At 40.7% G+C, this 16,814-nt stretch overlaps 1 protein-coding gene across 1 annotated transcript in view; it reads left to right on the top strand.

Moving 5' to 3' along the window:
• LOC120928253 (chondroitin sulfate proteoglycan 4-like) overlaps positions 1 to 16,814 on the top strand; it is a 99,199-nt gene that overhangs the window by 49,652 nt on the left and 32,733 nt on the right. The window contains exons 3-5 of the mRNA XM_040339359.1: positions 573 to 4,097; positions 12,600 to 13,067; positions 15,619 to 15,795. Of these exons, the coding sequence (XP_040195293.1) occupies positions 573 to 4,097; positions 12,600 to 13,067; positions 15,619 to 15,795 (4,170 nt within the window). The remainder of the gene's footprint in view (positions 1 to 572; positions 4,098 to 12,599; positions 13,068 to 15,618; positions 15,796 to 16,814) is intronic.

Raw genomic sequence — 16,814 nt, 5'->3', positions numbered from 1 at the left:
AAAATAGGATTTTTATAACAGCTTACCTGTAAAATCCTTTTCTTGGAGTACATCACGGGACACAGAGCTCCCACCCCTCTTGTTTGGGGATATTGGGGGACACTTATTGCTTTGCTACAAAAACTGAGGAACTCCCAGTAGGGGAGGGGTTATATAGGGAGGGAACTTCCTGTTTAATTGATTACACCAGTGTCCATCACCTGAAGGTAGACTTTATAACCCACATAGTAATGAATATGCAGCTCTGTGTCCCGTGATGTACTCCAAGAAAAGGATTTTACAGGTAAGCTGTTATAAAAATCCTATTTTTCATAGCCTGGCTGCAGTCGTAATTTATCAAAAATTATGCAGTGATATATTTTGACGTTCTATACTTGACCGTAAGATGAGATGCCTTTTTTATGCAGTACCTGCTTTTCTATTTATTGCTATTCTCAAAATGTTGTAATAATCACAGCTTTGTGATCCATCCATTTGAACAGTGATTAGTTACTGTACATCATGAATTAATCATATGAAAGCATAATGTCTGATCGTAGATATGAGATAACAATACCCTTTATGTTTTGCAGGTTAAAATGAATTTTGGAAAGGGTGAACTGGTGTTCTCCTTTGACCAAGGCCCACATTTTAATGATTTGGAGTGGCACTTAATCAAAATAAGGCAGGAAGACGGGAATATTACCCTTACAGTGGATACGCATGTCAAATCTGATATTGTTTTTGGATCCAATACATTTAACATGCAGCATGGCCTCTATGTTGGTGGATTTGGCAGCCTTAAAGTCCCTTATGCAAAAGATATGCATGCTTATTTCAGAGGATGTCTGGATGATGTTCTATTCAATGAATATGATCTACTGTCAAACCTTAGGCCATATGCTGGTTTGAAAAATGTTCATGAGGTATCTCTAGGATGCAGTGATGAGTTCTTTATAAGTGAAGAGGATCCTATCAGTTTATTTAGTTCCAAATCATACTTGACTTTCCCACGCTGGAATATGGAGGATGATGCTGTCTGGGAATGTTTTCTTCAGCCTTCAGTTGGAAGAGGTTTGTTAATGTATCAATCGGGGAAAGGCGAAGATTTTATTTCTTTAGAAATAATAGACTGGGTTGTAAGAGCCAGCATTGGAAAGGGCAACAATATAGCACATCTTGATTTCCCAAGTTCAATCACAGAGAATAAATGGCATTACATCAAACTCAAAATCACATCAAGACATTTTCATCTTACAGTAGGGGAGAAGACTGAGAAAGCTTTGCTCCCATCACGTGTTAAAACTCATGGTCCCATGTATGTGGGTGGTGTCAGTGATGTTTCACGTGAGCATGTAAAACATTTGGGTCTGATGTCACTTTCTGGGAAGCATTCAAAAGGAGGATCATTTAAAGGCTGTATAAAAAACATAAAGGTGAATTCAGTTATGCTTGGATATAGAAATGTTCTATCCACTAAAGATGTTTCACCCGGTTGCCAAACTGAAGCTGCACTGAGCACTGTTTCAACACTGGAAGTAAAAACTGTTCTTTTGACATTAGCTCCTACTACTTCTCATGTCCCTACAGTGGTAACCAAGAAAAATGAAAATGTCTTCCTCACCCTGAATAATTTGATGGTACAGGAAGGTAGTAAAGGCACTCTGCAGTCTAAACACATAAAATTGAATTTAAATTTTAAGGAGCTTGGTATTCGTCAGTCTCAAATTTTATTTAAGGTTATTGAGTACCCACTACATGGCCAGTTAAAGTTTGATGTCCCTTCACAAGAAAAGGGTATGTTTACCATGCTAGACCTGTGGCATGGAAGAATTACCTATACTCATGATGGCACAGAAGGATCAAGCGATCAGTTTAGCTTTTCTGTTACTACGAATAGCAAGAATGAGATGCCATCCTATCTTCGTGGGGAAACATTGTATGTCCTCAATATAACTGTGACACCCTCTAACGATGCCCCAGAGCTTTCTTTGCCAGAAGGAAATTTGTTCACCTTACTGGAAAACTCCAAGAAATGCCTTTCTGGAAATCTGATAAATATTTCCGATGTGGACTCTGAGCCACAGAACCTACATCTGGTAATCCTTGGTAACTTGAATGTAGATGCTGGATTTTTAGAAAATGTTAAAGATCCTGAAAAAGCCATTTCCACGTTTTCTTATTCTGATTTGCTTGAAGGCCACATATATTATGTCCACCGTGGAGTTAGGAACTCACGACTTGTATTAAGAGTTAGCGATGGTGATAAAGTGAGTAATACAGTTGTGCTGAGAATTTTGGCCATACCCCTAGAATTTACAGTGGCAAATAACACTGGCATTGAAGTGATTCAAGGGGGAAATGTTTTATTTCAACCAAGTAACTTGGCAGTGGAAACCAATGCAGTAAACCAGGACATAGAAATTAAGTTTGATGTTACAGAAATGCCAAAGTTTGGTCAAATCCAGAGACGAAGTTCTGCAAATGAATGGAAGCCAGCAGTCTCCTTTACTCAGCGTTCCCTGGAACGAGATAGAATACGATACCTTAATACATACAAAGAGATCCAAGAAACTGATGTAATTGAAAAGTTTAAATTTAAAATCACCGTAGCCAATAAGTCTAGTGAAGAATTGATATTTCCAATTAAAGTACAGTGGCTTAAATATTCATTGCTTAAAAATATTCCTTTAAAGATTGAGAACACAGAGAAGACTGTTTTTGGTGTTGACAACCTACGTGCCACAGTGGAGGGAATTCGTATAGAAGATAAACATATTTTTTTTAAATTAGAATCTGTGCCCACTAAAGGAAATATTCTAAGTAAAAATAAGGTTTTAAGTACAAATAGTGTGTTCAGTCAGATTGATATTATAGAGGGAAGTATTGAATACAAATTAAATGACCAACCTCGTGAAGATGCTCAAGATTCCTTCAAGTTCCTTATATTCACAAAATATGCACAATCAAAGTTATATAATTTTAGAATACTTATTACTGCAGACTTGAATAGCATCATTCTCACAAACAAAGGATTGTCATTAGGAGAGGGTGAGACAAAACTTATAACAAAAGATGAGCTGTTTGCACAAACATTAAATAATAAAACATTTTCCTTCAAGGTTTTGAGGAGTCCATTCAATGGTAAACTCAAATTGATTAATTTTTCCACTTCTCTAACGAGCAATGATAACATCACTGCCTTTTCCACACAAGATATCTTGGGTGAACGCCTCATGTATGTCCATGACGATTCAGAAGCCTTGTCAGATGGCTTTGTTGTTCTTGCTTCTTCTGAATCAGATACACCAGACCTGGGTGTTATTCCAGTTCAGACTGAATTTACTTTTAACATATACATAGAGTTGAAGAATGATGAGAAGCCTATCCGTGTGGTTGATAAACTTTTTCATGTAGTCCGAAATGGTCAGAGGTTACTAACACTGGAAGACTTGTGCTACCATGATCCTGATACCGATTTTGACGATGCACAGTTATTATATACAAGGCGTGGTATTCCAAATGGAGATCTTGTTTCATCTGATGATACTTCTAAAAAGCTTTACCAGTTCACCCAGGATGACTTGAAGAATAAACGCGTCCTTTTCATTCACCAGGGCGGGGCCTATGGCCGTTTTGTCTTATTTGTAACTGATGGAAAACATTACACATCCTCACTGCTAGAAATTACAGCGTCTGAGCCCTTCATTAAAATAATAAACAATACTGGTTTGTTGGTCCAGAAAGGAAAGAATAAAGTAATAACAACAGCCAACTTTAGCATTGCAACAAACATGTATGTAAATGGTGAGAGTGATATTCATTATAGCATAAGTCTACCACCAAAACACGGAAAGATTATTAGAGAAAAACAGGCTTCAAAATCGTTCACACATGAAGACTTGAAAAATGGACATGTGGCTTATAAGCACAATGACGGCAATCATCTATCTGACGCGTTTACTGTCACTGTGAAAATTGATACATTGTCTGTAGAAGTTCAAATTAAAGTTCGAGTCTATTTGGAAAGTCATCAGAAACTTCCAACTGTACAAAACCTCAAGTCCCTTATGGTCGAAGAAGGAAGGCCGGTTAAAATAGACAAAGACAAGTTGCAAGTAAGTACATTTTGTGGATGGTTATTGTAAAGTAGCCTAAGGTCAATTTACTCCCACCTCTTTCTCCCATTTGGTAAATGCTCATAAAAATAAGTAACAGTAAAATGCTTCCCTGCGAGCATCTCTACAGTTATAGCTTTGGCAAGGGGTCTAGATCTGTGTGTGGGAGTGATACCGATTTGCATTTTTGGCAGAGGCAGCCAGTCAGTGCTTCTCTCACACAGATCCCACCCCTCACCACTCTAACCATTAGATATTCAGGGAGTATTGGAACGCTGGAGAACAGAGGGAAGTGGTACCACTTGTAGATACTGCATTGCTTTTATGAATAGATAGTATTAATGAAGAACAAAACCTAAGTTTTTCCCAAAGCCGTTACTTTCAAGGCATGCCTCTGGTCATAACTGTCATAGTTGCCAGTTCACATATATGTCTGCCCTCAACTGGAACCTCAAGCCCTCAAATGCTCAGTGTCATAGCTGGTCTTGTGTGCAGTACATGGCAAGTGCACATCTAAATAGAGGCCAAGATGGCATTGGGGTTAAAGGGACACTAAAGGAACATTTTTTTTTTTTTTAGCTAAATAGCTTCCTTTACCTTACTGCAATCCTGGTTTCATGTCCTCATTGTTCGTTTTTGCTTTGAAGTTGCTGTAATCCTTCTCTGATCTCCACACTTCCTGCTTGTCTGTTTCCTTATGAAAAAACTAATGGGAGCTTCTCTCTGTGGTCCCTGATCAAGAAGGTGTGATTACTGTGTGTCTAAAAACCCTCAGAACCAATCAGATTCATTTAAAACAAACACTGCCCTGTGTTTGTTTTTTTGTTCTGTGTGTCTCTGTACTTCACAGAAACATGAAACTAGATTAAAAACGAAAGTGAAACTGCAGGCACATTATATGATTGATTTTTATCTATTTTTAAAAGTTATCAGTTAACTATTATAGGGCAGATCCTCAAAGAAATTACGCCGGCGTATCTGTTGATACGCCGCGTAATTTCAAATTTTGCGCGTCGTACCTTTGTTTTGGTATCCACCAAACAAGATACGACGGCATCTGTGTTAGGCTGCATTCACACCTGAGCGTAGGGCGTTCGGTCGTTTTTTCGGGCGTTTTTTTTCGCGCGTATTCATGCTTATTTGCGCGTTTGCATACAGCGTCGTGCGACGTTTTTGTACTTCGGCGTTTCTTATTTTAGCCAATAGGAAAAATTATCATCCTTTCATCACTTGTTGCTATGTTGGTAGATTTTTTTAAATCTTCTGCATGGGCGACAAGTTCTATTGATTAAAGCGACGAAACGTCCATAGCAAACGCCCCTTGTCGCGCGATACGCTCAATACGCGCGTTTCCCATTACTTTCTATGGGAAAAAAAAAAACGCTCAAACGCCGCTGTCGCGCGATTCGCGCGACAAAAAAAGGTCCGGGACTTGTTTGAGCTTCGCGCGACAGGCGTTTGGGCGTTCAGGCGTTCATGTGTGAACAGTCACCATAGGGAATAATGTTAATTCTCCCCTCTGGCGTTTGTGAGCAGTGCGCTTCAGGCGTAAAAACGCCTAGGTGTGAATGGGGCCTTAGATCCGACAGGCGTACGCCTTAGTACGCTGTCGGATCTAAGATGCATTTTTCCGGCGGCCGCTGGGTGGCGTTAACGTTGTAATCCGCGTCGAGTATGCAAATTGGCTATTTCCGACGATCCACGAACGTACGAGCGGCCGTCGCATTCTTTTACGTCGTTTCCGTTCAGCTTTTTCCGGCGTATAGTTAAAGCTGCTATCTGGTGGCGTACTCAATGTTAAGTATGGCCGTCGTTCCCGCGTCTAATTTTGAAAATTTTACGTCGTTTGCGTAAGTCGTCCGTGAATGGGGCTGGACGCCATTTACGTTCACGTCAAAACCAATGATGTCCTTGCGACGTCATTTAGCGCAATTCACGTCTGGAAATTTTAGGGACGGCGCATGCGCAGTTCATTCGGCGCGGGGACGCGCTTCATTTAAATTAAACACGCCCCTACCTGCCGCATTTGAATTCCGCGCCCTTACGCCGCAAGAAATACACTACGCCAGGGCTTGGAAGGGGGGCAAAAATTTTTTTTTGTGAGCTGGTGCTATCTGGTGGTGAGCCGTTGGTATTACAAGTTAAGCATTACAAGTTAAACAGCAATTCTAATGTACTTTTTCACTATTTTCACTGCCATCTTCTTCCCTCTAATTAGAACCCCCAAACATTATATATATTTTTTTATCCTAACACCCTAGAGAATAAAATGGCGATCGTTGCAATACTTTCTGTCATGCCGTATTTAAGCAGCGGTCTTACAAGCGCACTTTTTTGGGAAAAAATTACACTTTTTTTAATTAAAAAAATAAGACAACAGTAAAGTTATCCCCATTTTTTTTATATTATGAAAGATAATGTTACGCCGAGTAAATTCATACCCAACATGTCACGCTTCAAAATTGCGTCCGCTCGTGGAATGCTGACAAACTTTTACCCTTTAAAATCTTCATAGGCGACGTTTAAAAAAATCTACAGGTTGCATGTTTTGAGTTACAGAGGAGGTCTAGGGCTAGAATTATTGCTCTCGCTCTACCAATTGCAGTGATACCTCACATGTGTGGTTTGAACACCGTTTACATATGCGGGCGCTGCTCACGTATGTGTTCGCTTCTGCGCGCAAGCTCGCCGGGACGGGGCGCGTTTTCTGGCTCCTAACTTTTTTAGCTGGCTCCTAGATTCCAAGCAAATTTGTCAACCCCTGCACTACACCGCCGTAACTTCCGGCACAAATTCGTTGTGGATTTTAAACAAAGCCAAGTAAGTTGCGGCGGCGTAGCGTATCTTAGATACGCTGCGCCGGTGCAGATCTTTGTGGATCTGCCCCACAGTCTCTATACCCTGTAAACAGTCATTTCAGCCAAAAAATTGTTTTCCTTTACTGATCCTTTAATTTACTAAAGGCAAATCCACTTTGCACTACAAGTGCACTTGCTGTAGATCTGAGGGGAAGATCTGAAATGAGGGGAAGCCCTGCTGATTATATCATCCAATCATGTGCAAGCCAAAATTCTGTTTTTAATTTCCTTGCATGTCCCCCTCAGATCTACAGCGACTGCACTTGCAGTACACTTTTAAGTGCACTTGTAGTGAAAAGTGGACTTGCCTTTGGGAAATAACCCCCATCGTCTTGAACTGTAAAAGGATGAAAGGGTTTTGTTCTGCTTGATGTGAAGTAAATAAAGCTCTTTTATTATATGGATTTCTTTTAAGAATCTTCATAAAATGTAATGTGTGAGACAGTTGCATATTGTATGGACATGTTGCAGGGTATTACCCCTAACTATCATTGGTGATGTATAAAGAAACCTAAAATAGTCAAAGTATCGGGCTGTTGCACTTGCTTTATGGTTTTTAAGGAGCAAGGTGGAGAGCTGGAAAACAAGTTGTAAGTTGATTTTATGTTTTAATTAAGAACATAATATATTAGTTTTATGACCCCCTCTTTGACTATCATCCCCTCCCTCCAGTCTATAGCTCTCCCTTATCTCACTTGCTTATAGTTTTATTACCATTGCCATACACATTGATTCCCTTTTCCCTTTTTGGGACTTACTAAACTGCATATTGGGATGATTGGATTATTGGCTGCAATACTGAGAACTCTCACTAGATGTCAGTGCACTGTATACACATATATATGGTAATGACTCTGTTGTTTCTAAAAAATATATTATTCTTTCCTGCTGTGCTTGATACAATGTTGCAAGAAGCAGTTGCTAATGTTGAACTGTTAACTTGCTGTTTTTTTGTTTTTTTTTTTGTTATGCAGCTGTACAACAGGATCATAGTAAATTATATTTGACCTGTATATGGGTTGAATTATTATTTCTCATGGGGTTTATGGGAGTGATATCATGTTAACTCCTGACAATGAACATATTTAACCCATTACTGATAATATACATATCATATTTTTTTTTTTTACATGGGGATTATGGGTGGAATATTGTTTATAAATATGAATATATTAAACCCATTTCTATGAATATGCATATAATTATTTTTCTACATGGGGATTATGGGTGAAATAGTGTTTATAAATATACATATGAATATAATAAATACATTTCTGATAATATGCATATAATTTTTCTACATGGGGATTGAGGGTGGAATATTGTTTATATAGGAATAAATTAAACCCATCTCTAACATGAATATGCATATCATTTTTCTGCATGGGGATTATGGGTGAAATATTGTTTATAAATATACATAGGAATATAGGAGGATTTGCTCAGCATAGAAAGAAATATTGAGCCTGTGCAGATTTGCCCTCACAGCTGCAAAATTCCTAGCTCAATTTGGGACTTGAACAGAGGGTGGTGGTGGTAGAGAGCAGCAGGATCAACCAGGTTTTTTTCAGAATACAGAAAATAAATCTCATAGTGACTTGAGTATGAACAGCATGTAATACACCATTTATTGATAGGTTTCTATCATGTGGGTTTAGTGACACATAATATTTATATATTAATATTACAAAATCTATATTTACCAAGCATAAAGCCAGTAATTTGTCTAAAACACATGGTTCTTTTTGTGGTTGCCAGTAACTACTTTTAGCACCTTCATCTATTGTGTTGTGTTTTTTTTTCTGTCAAAACTGATTTTCTACCAGTTCTTGTCAATGCAAAAGCATTGATACCTCTTCTGAGGTAAAATCAGAATCATGCGCATGCAGATCAGATGAACTTTATTCCAAATTCTCCTGTCAATTAATTCTGAATAATCTCAGAAGCTTCTTAAACTGATCTCAGATGCAAGAGGTATGTATCAGGCGCTCAGCTATGAGGAAACATTAGAGGAACTAAATGTATTCTCTCTTGAGAAGAGGAGATTAAGGGGGTATGATGAACATGTACAAATACATAAGTGGTCTATATAGTGAACTTGGTGTTGAGTTCTTCACTTTTAGGTCATCAGAGGACAAGGATATTCTCTTTACACCTAGAGGAAAAGATGTCATCTGCAAATACGGAAAGGTTTCTTCACCGTAAGCTGTGAAAATGTGGAATAGACTCCCTCCAGAGGTGGTTCTGGCCAGCTCAGTAGATTGCTTTAACCAGCCTAGTGGTATTCCCGAGTGTGGCTAGGGGTGGAATTTCAGTGCCATTATCGGTAACCCCGATTGCATCGCTGGATCCTGGAAGAGGTTACTTGCCTTATCTCGCAATGTATTTCCGCAGTGTACAGCGGCCGGATCTTTCGCCCCGATGCACTGTGTTCCCCCGATTCCCTTTCCTCTGAGCGTCGCGGGAGGGCGGAAGCGGCGGCAAATTGAAATGTATAAAAGTACAAACACACTGATACAATGTCATCCTATTGGATTACAATACAAAATTAAATATATTGACCTTGGATTGCCCCCCAGTGCTTTCTCCAGTGCCCTTGTCTGCAGTTTTACTGTACTTGGTGTCTGTAAACTGCACAGCGACCATGGCATCCAAAAAAGCACGCCCCCACCTCAAAAGTGGTATATGACCTGCTGGAAGACAGCGACAGTGATGCAGAATTGCTTGCAGAGTAGAATGATAGCAACTCGTGGGGAAGTTCGTCATCAGCCACAGAAAGCGATTTTAGCGACGATCCTGCGACTGTGCCCAGCGATGTGCGGACTTGGTGCTCGATTGACTGCGGTACGGAGCACGTAGCGCCCCCAAGATTTCCGTTTTACAGGAGCGCCTGCTATCAAAGTGGATGTTGAGGATGACATCCCCTTGGCATACATCCAACTCTTTTTGACCAATGAGGTCATTGAAAAAATTGTTTTGGAGACAAATCGATACCAGGAGGAACAAGCTGCTACCCATCAGAGGTTTTCCAGGAGAAGAAAGTGGGAACCAGTGACCCGAGAGGACATCTGGAAATTTCTGGGCATAATTATTCTTCAGGGAGTGGTGGGGAAACCCCTGCAGAAGTGGTATTGGACCACCAACAAGTTACTAGCCACTCCTTTTTTTTTGGCACAGTTATGTCGGAATACAAATTTTCACTCATAATTAAATATTTGCACTTTGCAAATAATGAAGACTTTGAGAGTTCTCATCCAGCTCCAAAACTGAAAAAAAAATTGTGAGGTTTATCAAATAATCGTAAAGAATTTCCAGCAGACCTATGTTCCAGACAGAGACATAAGTATTGACGAAAGTCTAATGGCCTACAAAGGAAGACTCAGCTGGATACAGTTTATCGCGTCAAAGCAAGCACAATTTGGCATAAAATCATTCATGCTGTGTAAATCCAGCACTGGGTACATTTTGAATTCGGTCCTATACACCGGGAAAGGGACCAAATTCAGTGAACGATTCAGCAGTTATGGAATGGCAACCGCTTTAGTTCTTTCTTTGATTGCACCATTGCTGAGTCGGGGCTACTGTGTCATCACAGACCATTTTTATACTTCTCCAGAGTTCCTTTTACTGAACAAGACTGATGCATATGGGACCGTTGGGGCTAACCGGCATGGGATGCCGCCAACCTTTGGCAATAAAAAGCTCAAGGCAGGAAAAATGCCTGGCAGAATCGAAAAATGATGGCACTGAGATGGCGGGACAAAAAAGGTGTGTGCCTAATGAGTACCATTCACAACACCTCTACTGTAATGGTACACACCAAAGGTGGAAAAGACATAACCAAGCCCCAAGTCGTGTTGGATTTCAACAATACCATGGGAGGTGTGGACAGAGCTGACCAGGCCATGACCTTTTTATCCTGCGATGAGGAAGCAACAAAAAAATATTACAAAAAAATCTTCAGGCATCTTCTGGAACAGTGCCTGTGGAATGCATTAATTCTCTTGAAAAAAAAGTCACAGGCCTATGGTTCATGCGGACGTTGTTTGGAAGGTTGCCGAAGGTACAGTGGGGATCGAAAGTTTGGGCACCCCAGGTAAAAATTTGTATTAATGTGCAGAACGAAGCCAAGGAAAGATGGAAAAATCTCCAAAAGGCATCAAATTACAGATTAGACATTCTTATATGTCAGTTAGATTTTATTTCCATCATTTGCACTTTCAAAATTACAGAAAACAAAAAAATGGCGTCTGCAAAAGTTTGGGTACCCTGCAGAATTTATAGCATGCACTGCCCCCTTTGCAAAGCTGAGACCTGCCAGTGTCATGGATTGTTCTCAATCATCGTTTGGGAAGACCAGGTGATGTCAATTTCAAAGGTTTTAAATGCCCAGACTCATCTGAAGCACTAAATGCCAACGACTGTAAACGGATCTGAAAGTCCTGCTGCTGGCACTGTGAACCTGGAATGCCTGACTGGTCGTCACTTTATGGACCACATTCCACCAACGCAAAATAAGTATGCACCCACAAGGATGTGTGTGGTTTGCTGCTCCAAGCGTGACGACACTGGCAGGAAAAAAAAAAAGTTTCTATTATGACGTTGGACTTTGTGCTCATGTTTTAAAATTTTCCATACCCGAGACGTTTACTGAAGCAATATGACTACTAATATTGCACCCTTGTTTGACCAAAGAAATTTCAGTGTTTTTGATTTATATTATTTACTAAAATGTATTGAATAAAAAGCATTACTATTAAATGTATTATTTGCTATAATATTTATGATTTTGTGTTTCAAACTTTATCATACCCGAGATGTCTACTAGACTCTGGTTTGGACAGATTTAAGTGAGTTATTCTTAAGAATTACAGGCCTACTTTGTAAAACGCCAAATTTCCATGCAAAATAATGGTACCGCTTTCAGCACCTAACATCTGAAATAATCATACCGCCAGGGTGGTTAAAGGTCTGGATTCTTTAATATATACCGTATATACTCGAATATAAGCCAAGTTTTTCAGCACCTTTTTTGTGCTGAAAATGCCCCCCTCTGCTTATACTCACGTCTCTCACGGCGCTGTACTGAATCAAATGTGGGTATAGGATTGTGTATATCGGATTGTATGTTTTCTTTTGTTTTTATGGTTGAACTAGATGAACTTGTGTCTTTCATTTATTTTTTTTCAACTAAAGGAAAATCCACTTTGCACTACAAGTGCACTTGGAAGTGCAGTCCCCCTCATTTCAGGGGCTAAATTCGCAACTGAAACTGACCAAAAGACGCACCGTTTTTCTGAAAAATGCACTGGACCTGCTGTGGAGATATGTGGACCAGTTCCATAGAGAGCCAGTCAGTCTCCTGCTATTGCGAACTGGATGTGGGGATCCCAAATCCAATTCACAATGGTGTGAACCCAGCCTAAAGTAACTGCACTTCCAAGTGCACTTGTAGTGCAAAGTATTTTAGAAAGCAGGTCATATTTGCAGAAGTCCAAACCCCCTTGCCACAGGCCATAAATAACACTCAAGAATGCTTCAATGATTGCAAGTCTTTATCAGCATCTAAATTAAGAACTTTGGTTGGAATACTGTATATTCAGACATTATGTAGCTCTGATATTTTATATTTTCTCTAATTTAGGTTGTCCATGAGGATAACGCCCCTGGTGAAATGGTTTTCACTGTGGTCACGCTGCCGAGATATGGATATATACGCAGACTTGAGTCCCTGATACACCGTTTTCCCGATGACCTGGCTGTGATGGTGTTTACACAGGAAGATATTAACAATGGTGATATTCAGTATGTGCAAACTGAGGCTGGCCAATTGCAAGACAACTTTACTTTAGATGTGACCAACGGTGTTCGGGAGATCATGGGCATAACCGTGTCTGTAGACATAATCCCAATTCAGATTCCACTGGAGGTTCAAAATATTACTGTCAAGGAAGGGGCATCCAAAGCCTTGACACAGGAATACCTGCATATACCTAGCAAACATTTCCATAATTACAATTATGAGTTTGTTCTGGTTGACCCCCCTGCTCATGGCCGAATTGAAAACACTAGATTTCCTGGAATAGAGTTATCTACTTTTACCAAAAAACAGGTAATTTCCAAATTGAAACTCTAAGGTCATGTTTTTGGTGTAATTAAGGAAAAAACAAACCAAAAAAAACTGTGTTGGGGAAAAATAATATAGAGGCTCCAGGCTTGACGAAGTCTGGGCATTAGGTCGCAATTGCGACTAGAATTGGCGACCTGACGCCTGTGGAAGGAAGCATAGGCCTGCAGAAGGCCGCAAAGACACGGCCTCAATTACCGGCCGGACGCGATCACGGGGAGGTGGGGGCTCACGGAGACACAGGATACCCCATTCTGTGTCTCCGTGCGCCCCACCTCCACGCGATCGCGTCAGGCCGCGGCCTTCTGCAGGCCTATGCTTTCTTCTGTGATCTGGCGCCATCTTGTGGTGGTCGTTGGCATGACAAGACTAATGGAGCTTCCCATGTGTTTTCACTGCCATCTCCTTCCCTCTAATTAGAACGCCCAAACAATATATAAATATTTTTTATCCTAACACCCTAGAAAATAAAATGGCGGTAGTTGCAATACTTTCTGTCGCACAGTATTTGCGCAGCGGTCTTACAAGAATCCTTCACTCGCGCGCCCCCTGGGGCGCGCTCCGGAATCATCTGTGAGCGCCGGGTCTAGAAGACCCGCGCATCACAGATCGCAGTAAATTGCCGCTGATAGCGGCCATTTACCATGTGATCGCTCCGTCAAATGACGGAGCGATCACTTGTAAACAAACCGGGGTCATGTCATGACGCCGGTTTTTCCCTCTCCTCTCTGTACCGATCGGTACAGTGTGAGAGGAGAGGGGGGAGAGCGGAAGCAGCAGCAGCTGCTGTGGGCTAGATCTGTGACAAATGCAGTCACAGATCCAGCCATCCCTCCCTGCGCAATACTCTGCAATAACACCAATACTCTGAAATAACACCAATACTCTGCAATACCCCCCATACTCTGCAATACCCCCAATACTCTGCAATACCTGCTAATATGACAGAAACGAGAATTTTTTTTTTATTTTTACAGAATTTTCAGTGTTTTTTCTTTAATAGCGCAAAAAATAAAAAACCCAGAGGTGATCAAATACCACCAAAAGAAAGCTCTATTTGTGGGAAAAAAAGGACAAAAATTTCAGATGGACACAATGTTGTATGACTGAGTTATTGTCATTCAAATTGTGAGAGCACCGAAAGCTGAAAATTTGGTCTGGTTAGGAAGGGGGTTTAAGTGCCCAGTGGTCAAGAGGTTAAGGGCCGTACACACAGGCCAAATGTCAGGTGGCATTGGCTGGTTCAATAGACTGGTAAACATCCGGCCTGTGTGTACAGCAGGTGATCCAACAGAAGCCTGTCGAAAGGGCATGAGAACATTCTGGCAAGGAGGCCGTCCTCGTGTCAGAACACTAACTCGGTGGGGGAGGTCACTTACTAACATCGAATTGTTAGTACAGGATCTCCTTCCGGGGTTCTTCTGTCTTTTTTTTTTTTTTTCCTTCAGCTCACTGGGTTGTATGAAAAAAAAAGTTAGTGTGTAACAGGCTTTAGGTACAGCAGGAGCTATAATATTTGTAGGAAAAACGAAACTGTTCTACAGCTGTCTGGAGGAAACTTGCCTGCAAACAAAGCCATCGTTGTCACCGCTGGAGGCCGCATCCATCTTTGCCCATCTTCCTTCCGGGTCCGCCCACTTCGGCTGTTTGACTGGCCGAAGCCACGTGACATCACTCCCATGAGCCACCGGTCCAGTGTTGCCAACCGTCCGTATTTTTACGGACAGTTCGTAAAAACTGGCACTTTTTTCCCCCGTTTGTAAATGTCCGTGGTTGCGGGAATGTGCCAGTAAAAATAGACGAGATTAGTTTGGCTTGGAACTGCGCATGGAGATTGGAGGCAGGGGGTGATGGTGGCTGCGGTGGCACCGCAGAGGGGGGGTGGAGGCAGGGGGAGATTGTGGCACCGCAGAGGGGGGTGAAGGCAGGGGGCCTTGGGGAGATTGGAGGCAGAGGGAGATTGTGGCACCGCAGAGGGGGGAGTGAAGGCAGGGGGTGTCGGTGGCAGAGGGATAATTTGTCATTATTATATCGAAAATAAAAAAAATGTTTTTTTTTTTACCTTAAATCACATTGCTATTTGCCTAGTGTACTTGTTTGTAGCTTAAATACTGAAATTTGCACCTAAAAATGTAATTTAGTAACTTTTATGAAATGCCAATAAAAACGGGGGTGCGCCAGTAAATTTCGGGTGTCATGCCAACAAATTTCAATCTGGTAGGTTGGCAACATTGCACCGGTCACAGCACAGGGCTCTGAAGAAACGGCACTGGTCGCTGTTCATTCAGAGTGCATGCGTCAAAAGACGTCATCGGCGGCGTATACAGTTAATATCTTCTAAATGGTGCAAGTTTAGGATATATTTTCAGTACCTACAGGTAACCATTATTATAGGCTTACCTATAGGTGCAAACAATACAGGGGGGTTTACTTCCTCCTCAAATTATTTTGAAGGAATATATAACTGGACTATGGTTTACTTCTCACAAATGTAATTACTATACACAAGTAATTTCTCTTTTTTGTTTTTTTTAAGGTGGAGCAGGAACTGATCTTTTATGCCCATGATGGTAGTGAAACATTGCAGGATAATTTTACAATACTTTTGAACAATACAGAAGTTTCCAAACAAAGTCTCCCGCGGTCCATATTTGTGTCTGTTATACCCATAAATGATGAATACCCAGTGATAACATCCAGCAACATATTTCTAGTAAGTATGTAAAACAGAGAAGAGACTGCACCCTAATACTATGCATTGCATTGTCCCACAGTAACGTTTTCAATTTTGTATAATATTCTTAAAATTTTTGTGAAACGAATAACAAATCGTACATCAAAATATAATCTTATAAATCATAGACATCAAACCCCAGTAAGAGTAAAATTATATTACTAAAATTTAGGGCTAAAATTTAGGGCTGTGCAAATTAACTTTTAATTAATCGATTAATCTTTAATTTTTTTGATCGATCAAAATATTTTTGATCGATTTTAAAATTCTTTTGATTGGTACTCACCTCTCCGCCGGCTTCTGGGCCTTCAGGGAGCTCTGTTGGAGATCCGGTGAAGTCACAGACACCGGCGGGGCTTGCCGTGTCCATCTGAAGGGCTCCTTTGCTGTGCCTTCATATCTGCATGCCGGCAGGACCTTACTATCTGCCACACGCAAGGGCTGTTACACTTCACTCCATAACTTCCCTCTATCAACCTGGGATTCTACAGCAATCCACTGGGAGTTGTGAGAATTCCCTTCATGGGACATCTACATGCCGACGGGCTGATGTTAACCTCTCCTCATCTGGATTCAGCAGTGGTATCTTTGTACACATTTTTATACCAGTATCATACTTGGGTACATGTTTTTATGACTGCTTTTGCTACCGTTTGGTATTTCTCGCACCATTTTTACAGTTTATGTAGCTACATCAATTTTATCTCCAGTGCAATATTTATTTGGTTACCTACTTGAAGACTATAAAAGTTTTAATGCTATTCCCATCGAGCGCTGCCTTTGTGTGTTTTTTGTATCCTGCTATCCATTTTTCCAGTGGTTGGTAGCTGCACTGGGAATCAGCCTGCAAGGAGATCAGCTAAAACTAGTTGGATCTGTATGTGCGTTATAATTAATCGAAATTAGTCGATTAATCGATTAAAAAAAAAACAATTGATCGAACAAACATTTTGATCAGTAACAGCCCTACTAAAATTTAAAATGTCCAATAAGTAAAT

Source organism: Rana temporaria, chromosome 1, assembly GCF_905171775.1.
Source record: "Rana temporaria chromosome 1, aRanTem1.1, whole genome shotgun sequence".
NCBI lineage: Eukaryota > Metazoa > Chordata > Amphibia > Anura > Ranidae > Rana > Rana temporaria.
Note: the sequence above shows the minus strand (reverse complement) of the source record. Positions and strands in the feature narration are given on the sequence as shown.